The 24590-nt window shown below is 50.0% G+C and overlaps 1 protein-coding gene across 1 annotated transcript in view; it reads left to right on the forward strand.

Moving 5' to 3' along the window:
• Positions 1 to 24590, forward strand: part of fbxl17 (F-box and leucine-rich repeat protein 17) — a 201677-nt gene that overhangs the window by 4647 nt on the left and 172440 nt on the right. The window contains exons 3-5 of the mRNA XM_031569914.1: positions 455 to 577; positions 1354 to 1611; positions 4635 to 4766. Coding sequence (XP_031425774.1) covers positions 455 to 577; positions 1354 to 1611; positions 4635 to 4766 — 513 coding nt within the window. The remainder of the gene's footprint in view (positions 1 to 454; positions 578 to 1353; positions 1612 to 4634; positions 4767 to 24590) is intronic.

Genomic DNA, 24590 nt, shown 5'->3' on the forward strand with positions numbered 1-24590 from the left:
GTGTGTGTGTGTGTGTTATTGTGGTGATGTGGTCAGTAGTGTGTGTGTGTGATTGTGGTGATGTGGTCGGTAGTGTGTGTGTGTGTGTTATTGTGGTGATGTGGTCAGTAGTGTGTGTGTGTGATTGTGGTGATGTGGTCGGTAGTGTGTGTGTGTGTGTGTGTGTGTGTGTGTTATTGTGGTGATGTGGTCAGTAGTGTGTGTGTGTGTGTGTTATTGTGGTGATGTGGTCAGTAGTGTGTGTGTGTGTGTGTGTTATTGTGGTGATGTGGTCGGTAGTGTGTGTGTGTGTGTGATTGTGGTGATGTGGTCGGTAGTGTGTGTGTGTTATTGTGGTGATGTGGTCGGTAGTGTGTGTGTGATTGCGTCTGACTGTCCTGTCCTCTCTTCTGCCCCGTGTGTGTGTGTGTGTGTGTGTGTGTGTGTGTGTGTGTGTGTGTGTGTGTGTCCACAGGTGTTTTCCCACCTGACGGTTCGGGAGCGCTGCCTCGGCGCCTCGCTGGTGTGTAAGTACTGGCGTGACCTGTGTCTAGACTTCCAGTTCTGGAAGCACATCGACCTCAGTGGCCTGCAACAGGTGGGTGATCAGCCTCTTCGCTTCCTCATCCTCATCCTCCTCTTCCTCCTCTTCCTCCGCCTCCTCCTCTTCCTCCTCCGCCTCTTCACATCCTCCTCTTCTTCCTCCTCCCTCTCCTCCTCTTCCTCCGCCTCCTCTTCCTCCTCTTCCTCATCTTCCTCTTCCTCCTCCTCCTCCTCTCTCACTCCCTGTGTCTGGCTGGTTCAAAGGTCACGTATGCAAGCAAACCTGAAGCCAGAAATTGTGAACTATACATGTTAGTTGTTGAGTGAACTTTGACCTTGAACCAACATCACTGTTTCCAGGTCTTCTCTGAATCAAATATATCTGTGTCGGGTTCTGAATGTTTTTTTCTCATGTGGCCGAGGAGAAGCAACCCAGGACATAATCTCAGTTGCTTGTGGGAAGAATAGTTTCTAATAGTTTGCGTTGTTGTCTTGTTTTTAAAAGTCAAACGAACGCCCTCTCCATTGTCCCTCTCTCCTCCACCCACCTCCACCTCCATTGAACTCTTTGCACTACTTTCCTCGTGGACATCAACACTGACACAATCAATGCACACTGTAATATCTGTATAATATCTGTATAATATCTGTATACACCCCACTCCCTGTGAACATGTTCTCCCTATGTGTATTGTTTTTCTACTGTGATTTGTGTATGTATGTTTGTGAGTTAAGTTAAGTGTATAAGCTACTGGATGACCTAAATTTCCCTCGGGATTAATAAAGTATCCATCTATCTATCTATCTATCTATCTATCTATCTACCTGTAGGTGAACGACGAGCTGCTGGTGAAGATCGCCTCCCGTCGGCAGAACGTGACTGAGGTCAACATCTCGGACTGCCGGAACGTGCAGGACCACGGCGTGTGCTCGCTGGCGTCCCAGTCCGCGGGCCTGCTGAAGTACACGGCCTACCGCTGCAAGCAGCTCAGCGACCTCTCCCTCTGCACCATCGCCACACACTGCCCCCTGCTGGCCAAGATCCACGTGGGCAACCAGGACAAGCTGACCGACCATGCGCTCAAACTGGTCAGTGTCCTGTTGCTAAGCTCATCCCCAGAATATCATCTTAGTTTGGATGTTATCAGCTTTACAGTAAGCCAACTTAGAATAACCTTTATGATCCCTAGAATAGCCTTTATGAACTCTAGAATAACCTTTAACCTTTATGAACTCTAAAATAACCTTTATAAACTCTAGAATAACCTTTAACCTTTAACCTTTATGAACTCTAGAATAAACTTTATGAATTCTAGAATAACCTTTAACCTTTATAAACTCTAGAATAACCTTTATGAATTCTAGAATAACCTTTATGAATTCTAGAATAACCTTTAACCTTTATGAACTCTAGAATAACCTTTAACCTTTAACCTTTATGAACTCTAGAATAACCTTTATAAACTCTAGAATAACCTTTATGAACCCTTAGGTGCACCTACTAAGGTAGTTCCCAAGCTTTAGCCGATTGTGTACCCCTTCACTGAACACTGACTCTACACACATACAGTGATTGTGTACTCCTCCACAGGAACACTGACTCTACACACACATACAGTGATTGTGTACCCCTCCACAGAAACACTGACGTACGCACATACAGTGATTGTGTACTCCTTCACAGAAACACTGACTCTACACACACACACACACACACATACAGTGATTGTGTACTCCTTCACAGAAACACTGACTCTACACACACACACACACACACACACACATACAGTGATTGTGTTCCCCTCCACAGGAACACTGACTCTACACACACACACACACACACACACACACACACACACACACATACAGTGATTGTGTACACACACAGGAACACTGACTGTACACACACACACATACAGTGATTGTGTACTCCTTCACAGGAACACTGACTCTACACACACACACACACACACACACATACAGTGATTGTGTTCCCCTCCACAGGAACACTGACTCTACACACACACACACATACAGTGATTGTGTACACACACAGGAACACTGACTCTACACACACACACACACACACACACATACAGTGATTGTGTACCCCTCCACAGGAACACGGACTCTACACACACACACACAGTGATTGTGTACACACACAGGAACACTGACTCTGCACACACACACACACACACATACAGTGATTGTGTACACACACAGGAACACTGACTCTATACACACACACACACACACACACACATACAGTGATTGTGTTCCCCTCCACAGGAACACTGACTCTATACACACACACACACACACACACACACATACAGTGATTGTGTACTCCTTCACATGAACACTGACTCTACACACACACACACACACACACACACACACACACATACAGTGATTGTGTACCCCTCCACAGGAACACTGACTCTACGCACACACACACATACAGTGATTGTGTACACACACAGGGACACTGACTCTACACACACACACACACATACAGTGATTGTGTACCCCTCCACAGGAACACTGACTCTACACACACACACACACACATACAGTGATTGTGTACACACACAGGGACACTGACCCTACACACACACACATACAGTGATTGTGTACACACACAGGAACACTGACTCTACACACACACACATATAGTGAAAATGGAAAAAAATAAAATTTTCAAAAATGGAAAAAAATTCAATGATACAGTTTTTTTTAAAACAGGTTCTTTAAAAGGCTTGAGGCTCTATATAGAATATGTAATATGCTTGTGTTGCCAAAGGATTTTCATATATCTAAAGACATTCTTTGGCTCTGGAGGTTTGGATGTAGGCTCTTAAACCAAACCAGCTTAAGAGTGAAGCCCCAGATGAGTTCTCTTCTTTTTTTTTTTATTCACTTACTTGGTTTCGTCACAACTGGAGATGTGTGTGTGCCGGCAGAGTTGTGTGAGTGTGTGTGTGTGTGTGTGTGTGTGTCTGTCTGTGTTTGTGTGACTGCTCATATCTTTTTGAGAGTGTCTTTTATTGATGTACTCAGGAAGGTATCAACCTGAACGTCCCATTAAATAGCGTTCCATTTCCAATCCATCTGACAGGCACACTAGCGACGCTCCTTCCTGCCTAGTAAAAGGGCAATCACGTGCAGTAACTCTCTGCCACAGACAGATTTAAAATGGCATTACTATGAAAAGGGTGTTTTTAAAAGGGATCATTACTCACATGCTGAAAAGAGCAACAACTATCACAAAGACACATAGTGAGTTCTGCAGCTGGAGCGAGAGGACACACACACACACACACACACACACACACACACACACACCTCTAGAGCTGGAGCGAGAGGTCTCACACACACACGCACACGCACACACACACCTCTGCAGCTGGAGCGAGAGGTCTCTGTAAGTGTAACTGTCTGTTTCACACACAGCTGGGCCAGCCCTGCTGTGTGTGTGTGTGTGTGTGCGTGTGCGTGTGCGTGTGTGTGTGTAAGTGTAACTCTCTGTTTTACACACAGCTGGGCCAGCACTGCTGTGCGTGCGTGTGTGCGTGTGTAAGTGTAACTCTCTGTTTTACACACAGCTGGGCCAGCACTGCTGTGCGTGCGTGTGTGCGTGTGTAAGTGTAACTCTCTGTTTTACACACAGCTGGGCCAGCACTGCTGTGCGTGCGTGTGTAAGTGTAACTCTCTGTTTTACACACAGCTGGGCCAGCACTGCTGTGCGTGCGTGTGTGCGTGTGTAAGTGTAACTCTCTGTTTTACACACAGCTGGGCCAGCACTGCTGTGCGTGCGTGCGTGCGTGCGTGTGTAAGTGCGTGCGTGCGTGCGTGCGTGCATGCGTGTGTGTGTGTGTGTGTGTGTAAGTGTAAGTGTAACTGTTTCATCTGTTTCCCACACAGCTGGGCCAGCACTGCTGTGTGTGTGTGTAAGTGTAACTGTAACTTTCTGTTTCACACAGCTGGGCCAGCACTGCTGTGTGTGTGTGTGTGTGTGTGTGTGTGTGTGTGTGTGTGTGTGTGTGTGTGTGTGTGTGTGTGTAACTGTAACTGTAACTGTAACTGTTTCATCTGTTTCTCACACACAGCTGGGCCAGCACTGCTCGGAGCTGAAGGACGTCCACCTGGGCCAGTGCTACAACATCAGCGACGAGGGCATGGTGGCCCTGGCCACGGGATGCCCCAAGCTCCAGAGGATTTACATGCAGGAGAACAAACTGGTAAGTGTCATGTCACCTTTCACCTTTCACCTTTCACCCCTCGCCTTTCAGCCCTCGCTGCTGGTGGGAGACCAGGCGATCATGGGGAATGTCTGCGGCTGTGTGTGAGCGGGATTTTGAACAGCTGTGTGTGTGTGCGGGAATTTTGAACGGCTGTGTGTGTGCGGGAATTTTGAACAGCTGTGTGTGTGCGGGAATTTTGAACAGCTGTGTGTGTGTGAGGGATTTTGAACAGCTGTGTGTGTGTGTGTGAGGGATTTTGAACAGCTGTGTGTGTGAGGGATTTTGAACGGCTGTGTGTGTGTGGGATTTTGAACAGCTGTGTGTGTGTGAGGGATTTTGAACAGCTGTGTGTGTGTGTGTGTGTGCAGCTCACCACGGAGGCTTGCAGTGAGGTGTTGGTGAGCTTTTGTCGACTTTGTCAAGTGTACACTTTTGATTTGATTCATCTCGAGCCAGAGACCACGCAGACACACGCAGACACACGCAGACACACGCAGACACACGCAGACACACGCAGACACACGCAGACACACGCAGACACACGCAGACACGCGCAGACACCACTTGGTTTATTGGGGCAAGTGGTTGAGTTGAACTGTCATCATTGTTCTTCATTGTTGGTATAATCTTAAATTCGGTTAGAATTAGGAAAGTTAGTTAGTTAGTTAGTTAGGCCTTTGTATTCCTCTCGGAACATAGGCCATTGATAAATTGTTTCCACCCTCGTCTGTCCTGAGCCATCCTCTCCAGCTGTTTCCACGTCAGCCCCTTCTTCTTGAATTCCTGCTCTGTGCTCCTTCCCCAGGTGTTTTTGGGTCGTCCTCTACCCCGTTTTGCCTTGTGGGTTCCATGTCAGTGCCTGTTTTGTTATTGCTGTTGTGTTTCTTCGTAGTGTGTGTGTCCAATCCAGCTCCATTTTCTCCTTAACAGCTGTATATCTACCGTTTCTTGTTTTGTGCATTCCAACAGGTTGATGTTGCTAATTGTGTTTGGCAACAACATAATTCCTAATAGTTTTAATTCTGATATTTGAATAAGTTCTATAATTCACACAAACCCTGAGGAATTTGTATGACTGGTCAGACATGACCTGGCAGTTTACCCATATACTCAAAATATTGCCTAATATTCTTTTTAATTTGAGTTTTGAATGTAGCAAGTGTATATCAGGTTAATTAATCTAAGGAGAGCCACTCATGAAGAATCAAGCATTGGCCATTTTGGTTTTTAAATGAACTTCTGCATCATGTGGTCATTTTTGGCCTGTTCCACCACTAGGGGTCAGTGTTGCTCTACGTATCTGACGACTCACACAACTCACGCTCACTCTATCTGCCCTTAGCTGCCGAGCCAGAGCCTTTCACACAAAGACAGTCCATTCAGAGTGAGAGCCAGGTCTGTGTGTGTGTGTGTGTGTGTGTGTGTGTGTCCATTCAGAGTGAGAGCCAGGTCTGCCAAACCTCATACACACTGTCAAGTAGTCCTGGACAAACAGAAAGGCCCAAATCGCACAGTCCTCCAGACATCTCCTCCAGATCTCCTGGCAGGCAGGGGGTTAGGGTTATGAAGGGGTGCTGAACTAAACATTAGGTGGACGGGGCTTCAGTTTCTGAGCTGGTTTCTGTTCACCCTTTCCTGCTCTTCTTCAATGTTTCTTTATAATGGTTGAAGTATTGCTCAAGGATGGAGGTACAGTATGTGCTGTGAAATCACCAGAGATGGACGTGAATGTGCAGGGTGTAAATAATGGCCAAAAGGCAGGGTTGGAGTCAGGCTGTGTGTGTGTGTTGGAGTCAGGCGGTGTGTGTGTGTTGGAGTCAGGCGGTGTGTGTGTGTTGGAGTCAGGCTGTGTGTGTGTGTTGGAGTCAGGCGGTGTGTGTGTGTTGGAGTCAGGCGGTGTGTGTGTGTTGGAGTCAGGCGGTGTGTGTGTGTTGGAGTCAGGCTGTGTGTGTGTGTTGGAGTCAGGCTGTGTGTGTGTGTTGGAGTCAAGCTGTGTGTGTGTGTTGGAGTCAAGCTGTGTGTGTGTGTGTGTGTTGGAGTCAAGCTGTGTGTGTGTGTTGGAGTCAAGCTGTGTGTGTGTGTTGGAGTCAAGCTGTGGTTGTCTCTACTTTATACCTGGTGTCATGAACTTGCTTCACATTGAGCCTCTGGTGTGGCGTGTTCCATCACTGGAGCGGGCCGTGATGTGGAGCAGGCCGTGGTGTGGAGCATTCGGATCTCTCCGCTTTGAAAAGACGTCTCCATGTTTCTTGTCTCTCCTCCTCTAATGAACGGGGCTGTGTTGCTGTGTTTGCCTTCTTCCTCTTGTGTTCTTTAATTCAACCCTCTCCAGAGTTGGAGAGCAGCTGGGATTCATTAAATCTGTTAGCGGTAAAAACCCTTCCCGTAAAAAGCTCAGAGTCAGCATGAGAAACACGATTAGTGACTATTAGGTGTGAGATTTATGTTCACACAAACTCTTTCAACTCTGGTCTTATCAGCTGCCTATCACTTCCAGATGGGAGGTTTTTGGCACGGCAGTCGTGCGGACATCTTCCTTTATTTTATCAGCGCAGCCGACATGCTTTTGTTATGTCTAGCTGCTCGATTCTCAGCCGGATCTCATCTCACAGTCGGGCCCAGGATGGGACGCGGCCAAACCAACGTGCGGCGCTGGAAGTTGGAAATGAGTGTGATCTTTTCCACTTCTATTGTGAAATGAGTGTGATCTTTTCATTTCTATTCTGAACTGAGTGTGATCTTTTCCACTTCTATTCTGAACTGAGTGTGATCTTTTCATTTCTATTCTGAACTGAACTGAGTGTGATCTTTTCACTTCTATTCTGAACTGAGTGTGATCTTTTCACTTCTATTGTGAACTGAGTGTGATCTTTTCCACTTCTATTGTGAACTGAGTGTGTGATCTTTTCCACTTCTATTGTGAACTGAGTGTGTGATCTTTTCACTTCTATTCTGAACTGAGTGTGATCTTTTCCACTTCTATTCTGAACTGAGTGTGATCTTTTCCACTTCTATTCTGAACTGAGTGTGATCTTTTCCATTTCTGTTCTGAGTTTCTTCTTGTTTGAAGAATACAAGAAGCCTAAAGTGCAGTTAGCGTTTGAGTATGAAGCTCTTCAGCAGAGCACATGGCTCAGTGTGTGTGTGTGTGTGTGTGCGTTTGAGTATGAAGCTCTTCAGCAGAGCACATGGCTCAGTGTGTGTGTGTGTGTGTGTGCGTTTGTGTATGAAGCTCTTCAGCAGAGCACATGGCTCAGTGTGTGTGTGTGTTTGTGCATGAAGCTCTTCAGCAGAGCACATGGCTCAGTGTGTGTGTGTGTGTGTGCGTTTGTGCATGAAGCTCTTCAGCAGAGCACATGGCTCAGTGTGTGTGTGTGTGTGTGTGTGCGTTTGTGCATGAAGCTCTTCAGCAGAGCACATGGCTCAGTGTGTGTGTGTGTGTGTGCGTTTGAGTATGAAGCTTCTCAGCAGAGCACATGGCTCAGTGTGTCTGGTGTTCTGTACCTGGTTATCCCCTACAAACACATCAGGTACCCGGAAACTGATTTAGTAGCTGGGGATGGGTGATGTATATGGTGACATTATGCTAGAAAAGCTGTTCAACATTATGCTAGAAAAGCTGTTCAACATTATGCTAGAAAAGCTGTTCAACATTATGTTAGAAAAGCTGTTCAACATTATGTTAGAAAAGCTGTTCAACATTATGCTAGAAAAGCTGTTCAACATTATGTTAGAAAAGCTGTTCAACATTATGCTAGAAAAGCTGTTCAACATTATGCTAGAAAAGCTGTTCAACATTATGCTAGAAAAGCTGTTCTTTTTCAGGGTTTTCAGTTTTCCCTCAAGACTGCATACTACTTAGCAGCGAGTGGACGCTAGGGGTGTGCCCACTAACCAGTGTTGATAGTAGAATATCTCACAGTGTCCATGAACTGTGATTACGTTATTTGCCCCTGGCGTAAGGCTACAGGTCATGGAGAACGTATTGGGAAAGCAGTAGCATCCTTTCTTGTGAGTGTGTGTGAATACCACAGTCGAATACCAAAACTACTGCGAGTGTGTGTGCCATCACACTCCACAGTCCAATACCAAAACTACTGTGAGTGTGTGTGTGTACCATCTCCACATGAGTGTTTGCTCAGATAGACCATATGTTCTCAGAACTTCTCCTGAAACAGGGACATTAGTATTTAAATAGTTCTGCTGAAAATGGTTCTCAGGGGTGGGAATCCGATATTAGCACAGATATTGATCTAATGTGAATCCGATATTAGCACAGATATTGATCTAATGTGACGCGGGTTAAGAAGAACACTATTCTTCAAAATACAAACAATGCACTCTAATTCCAGGCAACTGTAAAATGCCTATTTTAATTAAATGTGTCCGTCACTGCCGATTTATAATTGCATGACCGTTACCGCACAGAAATATTGAGATATCGCCGTCTCGATATTTCGCCCCATATAGCCTTCTCTCTAGCCTTGATCTAGCTTGTGTGTGTGTGTGTGTGTGTTTGCACTCTTACGTAGCCTCCTCTCTAGCCTTGATCTAGCTGAATGTGTGTGTGTGTTTGTGTTTGTGTTTGTGTTTGTGTGTGTGTGTGTTGTGTGTGTGTGTGTGTGTTGTGTGTGTGTGTGTGTGTGTGTGATCTAGCTGAATGTACATTGCTGAATTCTTTGTACACGTGTGTGTGTGTGTGCGTGTGGGGGGGGTTAAGGAGCATCTGTGTGTGTGTGTGTGTGTGTGTGTGTGGAGGGGGGGCTTAAGGAGCACGCTTTGAGAAATCTAATTTCCACCTACATTCAGATTTATGACTTTACCAAACTCCCTCCTGCTTTTACGGCCAAGTATCCGGAGAAGCTAAAGCAATTATGCACTCTGTTTAGCTCAATTACCCTGCCCGTGATGCCCTGAAATCGGATCCTCGCTCTCCGGACCCCCCCTTCACTCCCGCTAACTTCTGCTAAAGAGCCCTGCTGCTAAATCGGCTCACTTGTCTCTCTGTCATGTCTGAACTGCTGAACTTTCTGCCATGACTTCGGCCTTCGCCTGTTCTTAACGTGTGTGTGCGTGTGTGTGTGTGTGGGTGTGGGTGTGTGTGAGACTTCGGCCTTCGCCTGTTCTTAACGTGTGTGTGCGTGTGTGTGTGTGTGTGTGTGGGTGTGGGTGTGTGTGAGACTTCGGCCTTCGCCTGTTCTTAACGTGTGTGTGTGTGTGTGTGGGTGTGGGTGTGTGTGAGACTTCGGCCTTCGCCTGTTCTTAACGTGTGTGTGTGTGTGTGTGTGTGGGTGTGGGTGTGTGTGAGACTTCGGCCTTCGCCTGTTCTTAACGTGTGTGTGTGTGTGTGTTTGTGTGTGTGGGTGTGTGTGAGACTTCGGCCTTCGCCTGTTCTTAACGTGTGTGTGTGTGTGTGTGGTGTGTGTGTGTGTGTGTGTGTGGGTGTGTGTGAGACTTCGGCCTTCGCCTGCACACTTTACTCAACGACTATTTGTGGAGCCCTTTTGTCGAAGTTTACGCTCCCTACAGAAAATACATAACTGAGGAATTTAAAAATGCACAAAGCAGAAACCAATTAGGTTCACAGAATGAGTGTGAAATAACCTGTCTTCTACTTCCATTATTTTTCAACTCGGTTTTAAAGTGTTACACTTAATGGGTTGAGTATGGGTTGAGTGCGGGTTGAGTACGGGTGGGTTGAGTGCGGGTTGAGTGCGGGTTGAGTACGGGTTGAGTACGGGTTGAGTACGGGTTGAGTACGGGTTGAGTACGGGTGGGATTAGTAAGGGTTGAGTAAGGGTTTAGTAAGGGTTTAGTAAGAGTAAGGGTTTAGTAAGAGTAAGGGTTTGGTAAGAGTTTAGTAAGGGTTTGGTACGGGTTTAGTAAGGGTTTAGTAAGGGTTTAGTAAGGGTTTATAAAGGGTTTAGTAAGGGTTGCGTAAGGGTTCTCTGCAGCTGGTTAAACAGGCTCTTGTCCCTTCCTGTGGCAGAGTCACTTCATTCTATTCTATTTAATTCACAATTAAATCTGCATTCTGAAATTTGAGCTTCATTTTGCAAGAAGAGGCACTTTTACCCACCCCTCTTGTTTTCCCACTTCTTCATCTTTCTTCTTCCCTTAGTCTATTTGTCCTCTCCGCTCACGATGATCATTCTCTCCGCTCACGATGATCATTCTCTCCAGCTCACGATGTTCATTCTCCCCGCTCACGATGATCATTCTCTCCAGCTCACGATGATCATTCTCTCCGCTCACTATGATCATTCTCTCCAGCTCACGATGTTCATTCTCCCCGCTCACGATGATCATTCACTCCGCTCACGATGATCATTCTCTCCAGCTCACGATGATCATTCTCTCCAGCTCACGATGATCATTCTCTCCGCTCACGATGATCATTCTCTCCGCTCACGATGTTCATTCTCTCCGCTCACGATGATCATTCTCTCCGCTCACGATGATCATTCTCTCCGCTCACGATGATCATTCTCTCCAGCTCACGATGATCATTCTCTCCAGCTCACGATGATCATTCTCTCCGCTCACGATGATCATTCTCTCCAGCTCACGATGATCATTCTCTCCGCTCACGATGATCATTCTCTCCAGCTCACGATGATCATTCTCTCCGCTCACGATGATCATTCTCTCCAGCTCACGATGATCATTCTCTCCGCTCACGATGATCATTCTCTCCAGCTCAGGATGATCATTCTCTCCAGCTCACGATGATCATTCTCTCCAGCTCACGATGATCATTCTCTCCAGCTCAGGATGATCATTCTCTCCGCTCACGATGATCATTCTCTCCGCTCACGATGATCATTCTCTCCAGCTCACGATGATCATTCTCTCCAGCTCACGATGATCATTCTCTCCAGCTCACGATGATCATTCTCTCCGCTCACGATGATCATTCTCGCCGCTCACGATGATCATTCTCCCCGCTCACGATGATCATTCTCTCCGCTCACGATGATCATTCTCTCCAGCTCACGATGATCATTCTCTCCGCTCACGATGATCATTCTCGCCAGCTCACGATGATCATTCTCCCCGCTCACGATGATCATTCTCTCCAGCTCACGATGATCATTCTCCCCGCTCACGATGATCATTCTCTCCAGCTCACGATGATCATTCTCCCCGCTCACGATGATCATTCTCTCCAGCTCACGATGATCATTCTCTCCAGCTCACGATGATCATTCTCTCCAGCTCACGATGATCATTCTCTCCGCTCACGATGATCATTCTCTCCAGCTCACGATGATCATTCTCTCCGCTCACGATGATCATTCTCTCCAGCTCACGATGATCATTCTCTCCGCTCACGATGATCATTCTCTCCGCTCACGATGATCATTCTCTCCAGCTCAGGATGATCATTCTCTCCAGCTCACGATGATCATTCTCTCCAGCTCACGATGATCATTCTCTCCGCTCACGATGATCATTCTCTCCAGCTCAGGATGATCATTCTCTCCAGCTCACGATGATCATTCTCTCCAGCTCACGATGATCATTCTCTCCAGCTCAGGATGATCATTCTCTCCGCTCACGATGATCATTCTCTCCAGCTCACGATGATCATTCTCTCCAGCTCACGATGATCATTCTCTCCAGCTCACGATGATCATTCTCTCCGCTCACGATGATCATTCTCTCCGCTCACGATGTTCATTCTCTCCAGCTCACGATGATCATTCTCTCCAGCTCACGATGATCATTCTCTCCGCTCACGATGATCATTCTCTCCAGCTCACGATGTTCATTCTCCCCGCTCACGATGATCATTCTCTCCAGCTCACGATGATCATTCTCTCCGCTCACGATGATCATTCTCTCCAGCTCACGATGATCATTCTCTCCAGCTCAGGATGTTCATTCTCCCCGCTCACGATGATCATTCTCTCCGCTCAGGATATTACAGGCACCCTTGCTGGCTCCTTCTCCCGGTGAAAGCGGCCTGGCGGTGTGAGCTGGCGTAGAGATTATGGCCATCCCATCTGATTAGCACACCGTTTAATTAGCCTAAATGCAACGGTGTAAATGGAGCTGTCGATGACCCTAAGTAGATTAGTAATTGCCCTCAATTTGGTTCTAATTACGTGCAGTATATGCATCCAGTTTTATTTCAGTCTCCGTTTCCTTTTCTCTCTCTCCATTTCTCTGTTTCTCTCTCCATCTCTGTGTTTCTCTCTGCTTCCTTTTCTCTCTCCATTTCTGTGTTTCTCTCTCTCTCTCTCTCTCTCTCTGCCAACAGTGGAGGTTGTTTTTAAGGGGCTAGCTGCTTGATTGACAGGCTCCTTTGGTTTCCTGGTTTCATGGAGGTCTTGTCTCTCCGCTGTTGGGGCAGGATGTGAGGAGGTGCTGGACCTGACAAACAGATCAGCTCTGGGCGCTAACAGCCCCTCACTTCCTCCTGTCCTCCCCTCGCCCCTTTCTCTCCATCTCTCTCTCTCTCTCCCTCTCTCTTTCTCTCCCTCTCTCTTTCTCTCCCTCTCTCTCCCTCTCTATCCCTCTCTCTCTCCCTCTCTCTTTCTCTCCGTCTCTCTCCCTTGCCCCCTTTCTCTCCGTCTCTCTCTCCCTCTCTCTTTCTCTCCTTCTCTCTCTCTCTCTCCCTCTCTCTCCTTCTCTCTCTCCCTCTCTCCCTCTCTCCCTCTCTCTTTCTCTCCTTCTCTCTCGCTCTCTCCCTTTCTCTCCCTCTCTCTTTCTCTCTCTCCCTCTCTCCCTCTCTCCCTCTCTCTTTCTCTCCGTCTCTCTCCCTCGCCCCCTTTCTCTCCGTCTCTCTCTCCCTCTCTCCCTCTCTCTTTCTCTCCTTCTCTCTCGCTCTCTCCCTCTCTCTCCCTCTCTCTTTCTCTCCGTCTCTCTCCCTCCCCCCCTTCTCTCCGTCTCTCTCTCCCCCTTTCCCTCTCTCTTTCTCTCCTTCTCTCTCTCTCTCCTTCTCTCTCTTTCTCTCCGTCTCTCTCTCCCTCTCTCCCTCTCTCTTTCTCTCCGTCTCTCTCATCCTGACGGCTGTTTGACTTGTGTATTTACACAGCTTCAGCCTCACAGGGCATCAGGCCTAAGAACAGGATGTGATGGGCAGACTGTGATGGACTGAGTTTTTCTCCCACACAGAGCGAGAGAGCGAGAGAGCGAGAGAGAGAGCGAGAGAGCAAGCGAGAGAGATAGAGCGAGAGAGCGAGAGAGCGAGCGAGCGAGAGAGCGATCTAGCGAGCGAGAGAGGGCTGTATTGACGTGAATGCTGTATGAACGGTTGAACATTTTTCCGTTGTGCTAAATCACACATAATTATATTAAATGAAACCAGCTCTCCACCGCACGGGGGAGAGAGAGAGAGAGAGAGACGGAGAGGGAGAGAGAGGGAGAGAGAGAGAGAGAGAGAGAGAGAGAGAGAGACAGAGACAGAGAGAGAGACAGAGAGAGAGACAGAGAGAGAGAGAAGAGACAGAGACAGAGACAGAGACAGAGACAGAGACAGAGACAGAGACAGAGACAGAGACAGAGACAGAGACAGAGACAGAGAGAGAGAGAGAGAGAGAGAGAGAGAGAGAGAGTGCGCTCTCACAAAAGGCCTTTTCGCCCCATCAGTGGAAGAGAGGCAAGAGAGCACAAGAGAGCATCATTAACTCATCCAATCACAAGAGAGCATCATTAATTCATCCAATCACTGTCGGGGTTATTGACTGGTGGCTTTTCTGTATTGTGTGGCACATCCCTGTGGGGGGTGAGAATGTGCAACTGATGCCCAATTCCATCCTCCACGCTGCGCCCGGCTAATGATCATAAGTCACCTCATCTCATTGACAACATAATAGCGGGGCAGCAGCACTTGAGTCCGGCCTCCTGAAGAGGCTTTCTTCTACTGTCTTGGCTGCATTGTCATTCTGCCCCCCCCCCACCGCGCACACAGACCAGCACCCCCCACCACCGCACACACACACACACACACACACACACACACACACACACACACACACACTCAGACCTGCACCCCCCACCACTGCGCACACACACCGACCTGCCCCCCCCACCACTGCGCACACACACCGACCAGCACACACCACCACTGTGCGCACACACACACACACACACACACACACACACACACACACCGACCTGCCCCCCCCCACCACTGCGCACACACACCGACCTGCCCCCCCCACCACTGTGCACACACACACACACTCACTCAGACCTGCCCCCCCACCACCGCACACACACAGACCAGCACCCCCCACCACCATGCACACACACACACACACACACACACACACACACACACACACACACACACACTCAGACCTGCCCCCCCCACCACCGCACACACACAGACCAGCACCCCCCACCACCATGCACACACACACACACACACACACACACACACTCCGACCAGCAGATTGCAGTAGTTTCCTTCCTGCTGTCTGTGTCTCTGTCGCCACTGTCCCGGATCATTCCGGATCATTCGGTGTGACCTCACCGCTCCTGTCATTCCCGCGCTGTCCCGCTGTGAGTAGAGCTGGCTTTGAAGTTCCCCCCGATCGATAACAAAAGCCCCTTCCTGGTCTTCTCGTGTCCGGGGGGGGGGGGGGGGGGGGGGGGGGTCTCGTTTGGAGTCGATCAGCAATCAGGTCTATTGATGAGCCCCTTTTGATGTCTTTGATCGTTTGGCGAACAAAGAGATTGCGGCGGCATGGCCAAAGAGAGGCCAGTGGGGAAAGGCCTGAGTGGTTTGGAAATGTCAGGTCCGCCGCCGTGGGGAGTCAAGCCTCTCTGAAGAGGCGGCAGTGCAGTGCAGACGCCTGGGCTTCAGGCCGTAGAGACCATGCTCAGCTCACTCTCAGCTCACGCTTCAGGCCTTAGAGCCTTAGAGAACACTCTCAGCTCACTCTCATCTCACTCTGGGCTTAGAGCCTTAGAGACCATGCTCACCTCACTCTGGGTCCTTAGAGCCTTAGAGAACACGCTCAGCTCACTCTCAGCTCACGCTCAGCTCACTCTCATCTCACTCTGGGCCTTAGAGAACATGTTCAGCTCACTCTCAGCTCACTCTGGGCCTTAGGGAACATGCTCAACTCACTCTCAGCTCACTCTGGGCTTAGAGCCTTAGGGAACATGCTCAACTCACTCTGGGCTTAGAGCACATGCTCAGCTCACCTCTTTGCAACATCCATACTGATAATCCGTAGGACACTAAATAGAACCTGTGATGTGTTTGAAACCTTAGCCCCCTTGTGGCCAGCACTGGCATCAGCAGGAGGACGCCAAGCATCTCACTGGTGTCCTCAGCAGGGGTTGGGCTGGTCGTTGGCCTGATACAAGAGAAGCAGATATACTGTAGGTGTGTGGAGAGAGACCCACTGAGGGAGAGTGTGTGTGTGTATGTTTGTGAAGTGGCACAAACCTGCAGGGGGCGCTGTGAGACCAGTTTTGCCGGAGGAGCAGGATCACTCGGCTAAATCCCAGAGTTCTCCGCGCTGCAGCGCCAGGAAGTTCAGGATGTTAAACGTGTCTGTGAAGTTAAGCTGGTATGAGCCCTTCACACACACACACACACACACACACACACACACACACACACACACACACACACACACACACACGAGCCCTTCAAAATCCTTTCAATGGAGCGGCTACATCATCTGTGGGTTTATATCTAGAAACCTTTGTTACAGTGCCGCTTACATTTTAGTGAGAGAGAAAGAGCTGTGTTGATGAAAAGGGTGATTCTCCTCTGTTTGTGTGGTATGAGCCCTTCAAACACACACACACACACACACACACACACGAGCCTGTTTGTGTGCAGGTAAACAACAACAACAAGCCTGCTCTTTTGTTTGTGTTTTAAATTTTTTTTAAAGAATGAATCTAGCCCCTGCAGTGTCTTGATTGCTAAAAAATTGCCTTCCAACCAACACTGGAAATTTAAACTGTGGTTGATTGAATGACGCCTGTAATTATAAAACACAATCGCGTTTAATTGATTTTTTTTTTTTTTTTAAGACATTGTTGTCATATTGTGCTCTAGTTATTATTATTATCTCTCCTCATGTTCAAACACCAAAAGGCAGATGCGTCATAAACAAGTAAATAGTCTCGTCCGTACTGATGATGCAGATTGGGCTCCTATTCTGGTCTCTCTTCAGAACCAGACAACGGAGGAAACAGACCCAGTTCCTCGGACCCACTACATGCAGTCTTCAGAACCAGACCCAGTTCCTCAGTCTTCTCCACGAGACCCAGTTCCTCAGTCTTCTCCACGAGACCCAGTTCCTCAGTACCACTACATGCAGTCTTCTCTTCAGAACCAGTTCCTCAGTCTTCTCTACGAGACCCAGTTCATCACTACATGCAGTCTTCTCCATGAGACCCAGTTCATCACTACATGCAGTCTTCTCCGTGAGCTGCCGCGGGCGCCACCAAACCTGCCATCAGTCATCAAACAGTCAATCTGTTTCCTCTGTTTCCAAGGCCTCTGTCATGTGCATCATCACAGCCAATCATTGGTCGCTTGGCTGTCAGCTCGGCCAGGAATTCCACTGAAGGACAGGCATGTATCCACCTGATTGGACGAGAGCAGGAGCCGGGGGGGAAAGGTTGTGCTGTTTAGGGTGGATCCGCTGCGGAGAGGAGAGGAGAGTAGAGGAGAGGAGAGAGAGAGCAGGCCAGAGAGATGGAGAGAACGCAGGAGAGGAGAGGAGAGGAGAGGAGAGGAGAGAGAGCGAGCAGACTTGGTTGATTGTTCCTCTTTCCTATTGACCTCTTCCTATCTCGCCCGTCTCCTGTTTAATGTGCAGTGCACACCACCCTTTGTCCTTAGTCTCCTCTGCTCCTGTTCCTCTCCTCTATCTGGGTCTTTGCCCCCCCCCCCCTTCCTCCATCCTCCGTCCTCCGTGATGGAGAGGCCCAGCCCTGCCCTAATCACCTTGCCTCATTACACCTGATGGATGATCCGGGCTCCCTGTCCCTCTCCCATCTCCACGTCCTCCTGCTCCCCTGTCCCTCTCCCATCTCCACGCCATCCTGCTCCCCTGTCCCTCTCCCATCTCCACGCCATCCTGCTCCCCTGTCCCTCTCCCATCTCCACGTCACCCTGCTCCCCTGTCCCTCTCCCATCTCCACGTCATCCTGCTCCCCTCTCCCATCTCCACGTCATCCTGCTCCCCTGTCCCTCTCCCATCTCCACGTCACCCTGCTCCCCTGTCCCTCTCCCATCTCCACGCCATCCTGCTCCCCTGTCCCTCTCCCATCTCCACGTCATCCTGCTCCCCTCTCCCATCTCCACGTCATCCTGCTCCCCTGTCCCTCTCCCATCTCCACGTCCTCCTGCTCCCCTGTCCCTCTCCCATCTCCACGTCATCCTGCTCCCCTGCTCCGTGGGAAAGGGCAGTGGGCCAGAGGGAGTCGGAGGCCCTCACCGCGGTGCCGGGCCTGGAGCTGGAGCTGGTCCTCACCGCTGCGCCGGGCCTGGAGCTGGTCCTCACCGCGGCGCCGGGCCTGGAGCTGGTCCTCACCGCTGCGCTGTGCCGGGCCTGGAGCTGGTCCTCACCGCTGCGCTGTGCCGGGCCTGGAGCTGGTCCTCACCGCGGCGCTGTGCCGGGCCTGGAGCTGGTCCTCACCGCGGCGCCGGGCCTGGAGCTGGTCCTCACCGCTGCGCTGCGCCGGGCCTGGAGCTGGTCCTCACCGCTGCGCCGGGCCCCGCCCTGGAGCTGGCTCTCCCATGGACTCACGCCGCCGTGGCTACGCCGTGCTGCCAGCTGCTCGCTGTCTGGCACGCCGACACGGCACACAGATTGAGAGCCGAGAGCCGATTGGGCAGTCCAACAGATTGGTGGTGGTGAGATGGGGAGTACAGGGGGGGAGTGAGCCTGATGGATGGATGGATGGATGAGACGAGCAGGCTGCTGATCAAGACACTGTGGGCTGGAGATTTCTCAAATTAGCAGAGGGGCGACAGTGGTACAGGAGGTAAAGAAGTCGTTTAGTAAGCAGAAGGTTGCTAGTTCGATTCCCTGTCGAAGCGTCCTTGAGCAAGACACTGAACCCCTAATTGCTCCTGATGTGCAGTCAGCCATCAGTGTAAATGTTAAATGTGTATACATTGTAAGTGGCACATATGTAAGTCGCTTTGGATAAAAGCGTCTGCTAAATGACTAAATGTAAATGTAGAGGGATGGAATCACAAAGAGATGTGGAAAATGCTGTTGGAACTCACGGAGACGGAATAGACAGACTTAAGTAAGTAAGTAAGTAAGACTTTATTTAAATAGCACATTTCGTACAAGAGTTGCAGTTCAAAGTGCTTTACATAAAATCAATAAAAGCAAGCAGCAAGAGCAAGAGCAATGCATGGAGTTAAATAATGAAATTAAGAGTCACCGGACTGCATGCTATTCTTCCTTTCCCCCTGGAAAAAGAAAAGAGTCCGGTGCTCGTCGGCTCTCTGCAATCCCTCAACACACTTTTGGCATTAGTGCTGCCGCTCCCCCTGCCTCACAGCTAAAGGTTCAGGGAAGCCACATTTCTGCCACGCTTACCTCATCAGCCTCCCCTTCAATCTGCCTCTCTCTCCCTCCCTCTCTCCCTCTCCCCCTCTCTCTCTCTCTCTCTCTCTCTCTCTCTCTCTCTCTCTCTCTCTCTCTCCCTCTCTCCCCCCGATCCCAGCGGGCCTGGGGAAGTCTCATTACTCTCGCTCGATATTGGGAATAATGAATTGGTTTAATAAGCCGTCTGGGTCGATGGGCTTAATGAAGGCGTGACAGACTGAGGGACTCGAAGGCTGAGAGGGGGGTAGGCCACTAGTCACTGAAAGAGGGGAGTTGGACAGAGGTCAACGAGGTCTTCTTCGTCTTCTTCGTCTGGCCGATTCCAACATCCTGAGCCCCCAGCCTCCCACGCAGGACTTCATCACCGACGGAAAGTCTCCATCAGCGAAATGGGGGAGGACTTGGAGAGAATCGGATGAAAAAATGGATCTTTTGTTGATAGCCATTCTGGTTTGTGTTCCTGTACGCCTTTACAGCAGTAACTGATGCCACTGATAGGATTCTAAATGGAGGAGATGATGTCAAGGGTAGGGTACAGGGTTCAGTGTGTACTTTGTAGGGTACAGGGTTCAGTGTGTACTTTGTAGGGTACAGGGTTCAATGAATACCTCTTATGTGTACTTCGTAGGGTCCAGGGTTCAGGGTTCAGGGCCCTGCCGTCTCTGTCCTAGGGGTTCAGCCCAGTCCAGTTTGTGTTTTAATATGAAGTACAGTCTGTTCAGATCACCTCGGTTCAGCCCAGTTCAGTTTGGGTTTTGATATGAAGTACAGTCTGTTCACATCGCGCCTCGGCTAAAAATCTGCATATATATATTCTACAAACGACTCCGAACAGGAAGTTGGAGGAAGAGCTCGTATTTCTTCATGAAGCGTTTCAGGAGCGCCGAGCTGTTATGAGAGATGGCATCGGGACGGCTAATCGATTAATGGTGCACTCAGCTCTGCTAATTAACTGCCGTCCGTGATGGGGGGTGTGGTGGGGTGGGGGGGGCGGGGGCGTCAGGCCTCCTGGAGAAGGCAGGGTTTTCCTTTTTTTCAACCCTGTGACCTCGACTGCCCTTAAGTATGAGGACTGATGAGTGAAGCCGGGCGCAGAAGAGCCTTGAAGAAGAATGGACTTGGTGGTTTCCTGCCGTATCGACCTCTCTGGCGTTGACCTTTGACCTTTGCCGGAGGAGACCCTCCTGCCGGGCCGCCGGCGGTACACTCACAGATGAAGGGCGGGGTGTGGCACTTAATGGGGTCTCCGCTGTCTGTCTCTCTCTCTCTGCTGTGGTGGTGTGGCACTTAATGGGGTCTCCGCTGTCTGTCTCTCTCTCTCTGCTGTGGTGGTGTGGCACTTAATGGGGTCTCCGCTGTCTGTCTGTCTCTGCTGTGGTGGTGTGGCACTTAATGGGGTCTCCGCTGTCTGTCTGTCTCTCTCTGCTGTGGTGGTGTGGCACTTAATGGGGTCTCTGCTGTCTGTCTCTCTCTGCTGTGGTGGTGTAGCACTTAATGGGGTCTCCGCTGTCTGTCTCTCTCTACTGTGGTGGTGTAGCACTTAATGGGGTCTCCGCTGTCTGTCTCTCTCTGCTGTGGTGGTGTAGCACTTAATGGGGTCTCCGCTGTCTGTCTCTCTCTCTCTGCTGTGGTGGTGTGGCACTTAATGGGGTCTCTGCTGTCTGTCTGTCTCTACTGTGGTGGTGTAGCACTTAATGGGGTCTCCGCTGTCTGTCTGTCTCTCTCTGCTGTGGTGGTGTGGCACTTAATGGGGTCTCCGCTGTCTGTCTGTCTCTCTCTGCTGTGGTGGTGTGGCACTTAATGGGGTCTCCGCTGTCTGTCTCTCTCTCTCTGCTGTGGTGGTGTGGCACTTAATGGGGTCTCCGCTGTCTGTCTCTCTCTGCTGTGGTGGTGTGGCACTTAATGGGGTCTCCGCTGTCTGTCTCTCTCTGCTGTGGTGGTGTGGCACTTAATGGGGTCTCCGCTGTCTGTCTCTCTCTGCTGTGGTGGTGTGGCACTTAATGGGGTCTCTGCTGTCTGTCTGTCTCTCTCTGCTGTGGTGGTGTGGCACTTAATGGGGGTCTCCGCTGTCTGTCTGTCTCTCTCTACTGTGGGGAGAAAGCTGTTGAAATACATCAGAGTTTGTCAGGTGGAGTCAGTGCTGTTCTGCTCTCCTCCTCATCTCTCTGTATCATTGCAGACAGATATTTAGTTTGAAAAACACTGTTTCTGGGAAACCGTCTATTGCCCATACCCAGACGTTATCTCCTCTCCAATCCTCTCCTCTCCGATCCTCTCCAATCCTCCTCTCCCCCTCTCCTCCTCTCCTCTCCTCCTCTCCTCCTCTCCTCTCCCCTCTCTCTCCTCTCCTCTCCTCTCCTCCCCTCTCTCTCCTCTCCTCTCCTCCTCTCCTCTCCAATCCTCTCCTCCCCTCTCCTCTCCTCTCCAATCCTCTCCTCCCCTCTCCCCCTCTCCCTCCTCTCCCCCTCTCCTCTCTCTCCCCCTCTCCTCCTCTCCCCCTTACTCCAGGCTCTGTGTGATTTAGCCAACAAAGCTGGCTCACACGGCCTCCCTCCCTCCCTCCCTCTCTCATTCTCATTCTCACCTCATCTGTTTCTGTCTCCTCACCAGTGTTAGGAGCCCTCGCCTCTGATGTTTCTTTAAATAGACCAGCTTCAGCTCTGACCTGCAGCCCGTGGGACAGCCCTCACACCAGAGGCAGAGAGGCGAGAGGCAGAGAGGCAGAGAGGCAGAGAGGCAGAGAGGCAGAGAGGCAGAGAGGCAGAGAGGCAGAGAGGCAGAGAGGCAGAGAGGCAGAGAGGCAGAGAGGCAGAGAGGCAGAGAGGCAGAGAGGCAGAGAGGCAGAGAGGCAGAGAGGCAGAGAGGCAGAGAGAGGTTTTTCTTCCCTCTCGGGGATCTCCTGTAGCTGTTTGTTTGGCTGATTTGTTTGACTGATAAGATACATGTCAGTGGATTCTCTCTCTCTCTCTCTCTCTCTCTCTCTCTCTCTCTCTCTCTCTCTCTCTCCCTCTGTTTGTCTTACTCCCTTTTTTCTCCCTCCCTCAGTCCCTTAACTACCCAATTCTGTCTCTCTCTCTCTTTCCCTCTTCCTTTTGTCTCCTCTGTCAGAGTTCCAGAGAGGCTGGAGGAAACACACACACACACACACACACACACACACACACACACACACACACACATGCCTGTCCTCCTTCCCCAGTCCCTCTCTGACACACACACACACACACACACACACACATCTCCGTCCTCCTTTCCAGGCTGTCTGGCTGATAACACAGAAACCCATTAGCACTAAGCCCAGTGTCCAGTGGCACGTCTCCGACCCCCTGAAACCCATTAGCACTAAGCCCAGTGTCCAGTGCCACGTCTCCGACCCCCTGAAACCCATTAGCACTAAGCCCAGTGTCTTCAGTGACCAGTGACACGTCTCCGACCCCCTGAAACCCATTAGCACTAAGCCCAGTGTCTTCAGTGTCCAGTGGCATGTCTCCGACCCTCTGAAACCCATTAGCACTAAGCCCAGTGTCTTCAGTGACCAGTGCCACGTCTCAGACCCTCTGAAACCCATTAGCACTAAGACCAGTGTCTTCAGTGACCAGTGACCCATTAGCACTAAGCCCAGTGTCTTCAGTGTCTTCAGTGACCCATTAGCACTAAGCCCAGTGTCTTCAGTGACCAGTGACCAGTGACCAGTGTCTCAGACCCCTGTGAAACCTCCCGCTGCATCTGCTGGTGTCATCGCTCTGGAGGTCTCCCTCTCATCCCCTCCTCATCCCTCTGCTCTCAAAGCTGCTACACACACACACACACACACACACACACACACACACACACACACACACACACACACACACACACTCTCTCATCCCTCTGCTCTCAGTGCTGCTGCCCACACACACACACACACACACACACACACACACACACACACACACACACACACACACACACACACACTCATCCGTCTCCACTGAAAACGCTCCCAAGAGCCAGAGAGAGGGGGGCTCAGATGAGGTGCTGCGACTCTTCATCCTCCTCATCCTCTTCATCCTCCCTGCTTCTCATTCTCTCGGGGCCAACCACTCTTTTTCCACCTAGATTTTCTGACTTTAGTTTTCTCTCTCTCTCTCTCTCTCCCTCTCTCTCTCCCGTCTCGCCCTCTCTCTCTCACTCCTGCTTTACTTGCTCTTGTTCTTCCCTCACTCTCCCCTCCCCTCACTCTTCCTCCTATCTTCACTCTCTTCTAGTGTTTCTCTTCTCTGTCTCTGCCCATCTTTTCTCCCACCCTACCACCTCTCCTTGTGTGTGTGTGTGTGTGTGTGTGTGTGTGTGCCACCTCTCCTTCCCACTCAGCTCACTCTTCATTCTCTTCCTCCTGGGACTCGGGTGTCTAAGTGCAGCCTTCCTCTGCACACAAGCAACTCAGAGTTAGGATACACCTGTGTGCATTTTTTTGGAAAGGAGCCAGACACTGTCTCTCTCTCGTTGTGTGTGTGTGTGAGAGAGAGAAAACTGAATTAGCATTTAGATAAATCTCACAGTTAAAAAGAATTGGGATGTAGTGTAATGATAGACCTGAAACTGATGATAATTATGACGTGACTGTGACACACTGACAGTGAAGACTGCTGTGCGTGTGTGTGTCACTAACATTAGACATTAGTGCTGTGTGTGTGTGTGTCACTAACATTAGACATTAGTGCTGGGTGTGCCGTATGTATTTTCCCTTTGGCCCGGAGGTGGCTGGAAGTGCTGGCTGCTCTGGTGTGTGTGTTTTTAGATGTGTTGAGCGTTAGCCATCGGGGGCTAGCAGCTGCTGGGGGTGCTGGGGGTGCTGGGGGGTGCTCAGGGGGTCAGGCTGAGCTCTGAAGCAGGGACTCATTAGAGCGTGTTGGGCTCCAGGTCGCTCGCTCGCTCGCTCGCTCGTCAGAAGATAATCAGCTAGCGCTGCGCTGCCTGGGTGGTGACCGGCAGGCTCGGCTCCCGTCTCTAGTGTGCCAAGCTTGTTTACTCTGCCAGGGTCACCCACCAAATCGTCCACCCGCATCGAAACAGAGACAACATCTTGAGTGGAGCAGTGAGTCTGCTGGCTGATCCTCCTGTTCAGTGTGTGTGTGTGTGTGTGTGTGTGTGTTATATGATCAGTGTGTGTGTGTGTGTGTGTGTTATATGATCAGTGTGTGTGTGTGTGTGTGTGTTATATGATCAGTGAGTCTGTTCAGTGTGTGTGTGTGTGTGTGTGTTATATGATCAGTGTGTGTGTGTGTGT

This window comes from Clupea harengus, chromosome 7 (genome assembly GCF_900700415.2).
Source record: "Clupea harengus chromosome 7, Ch_v2.0.2, whole genome shotgun sequence".
Lineage (NCBI taxonomy): Eukaryota > Metazoa > Chordata > Actinopteri > Clupeiformes > Clupeidae > Clupea > Clupea harengus.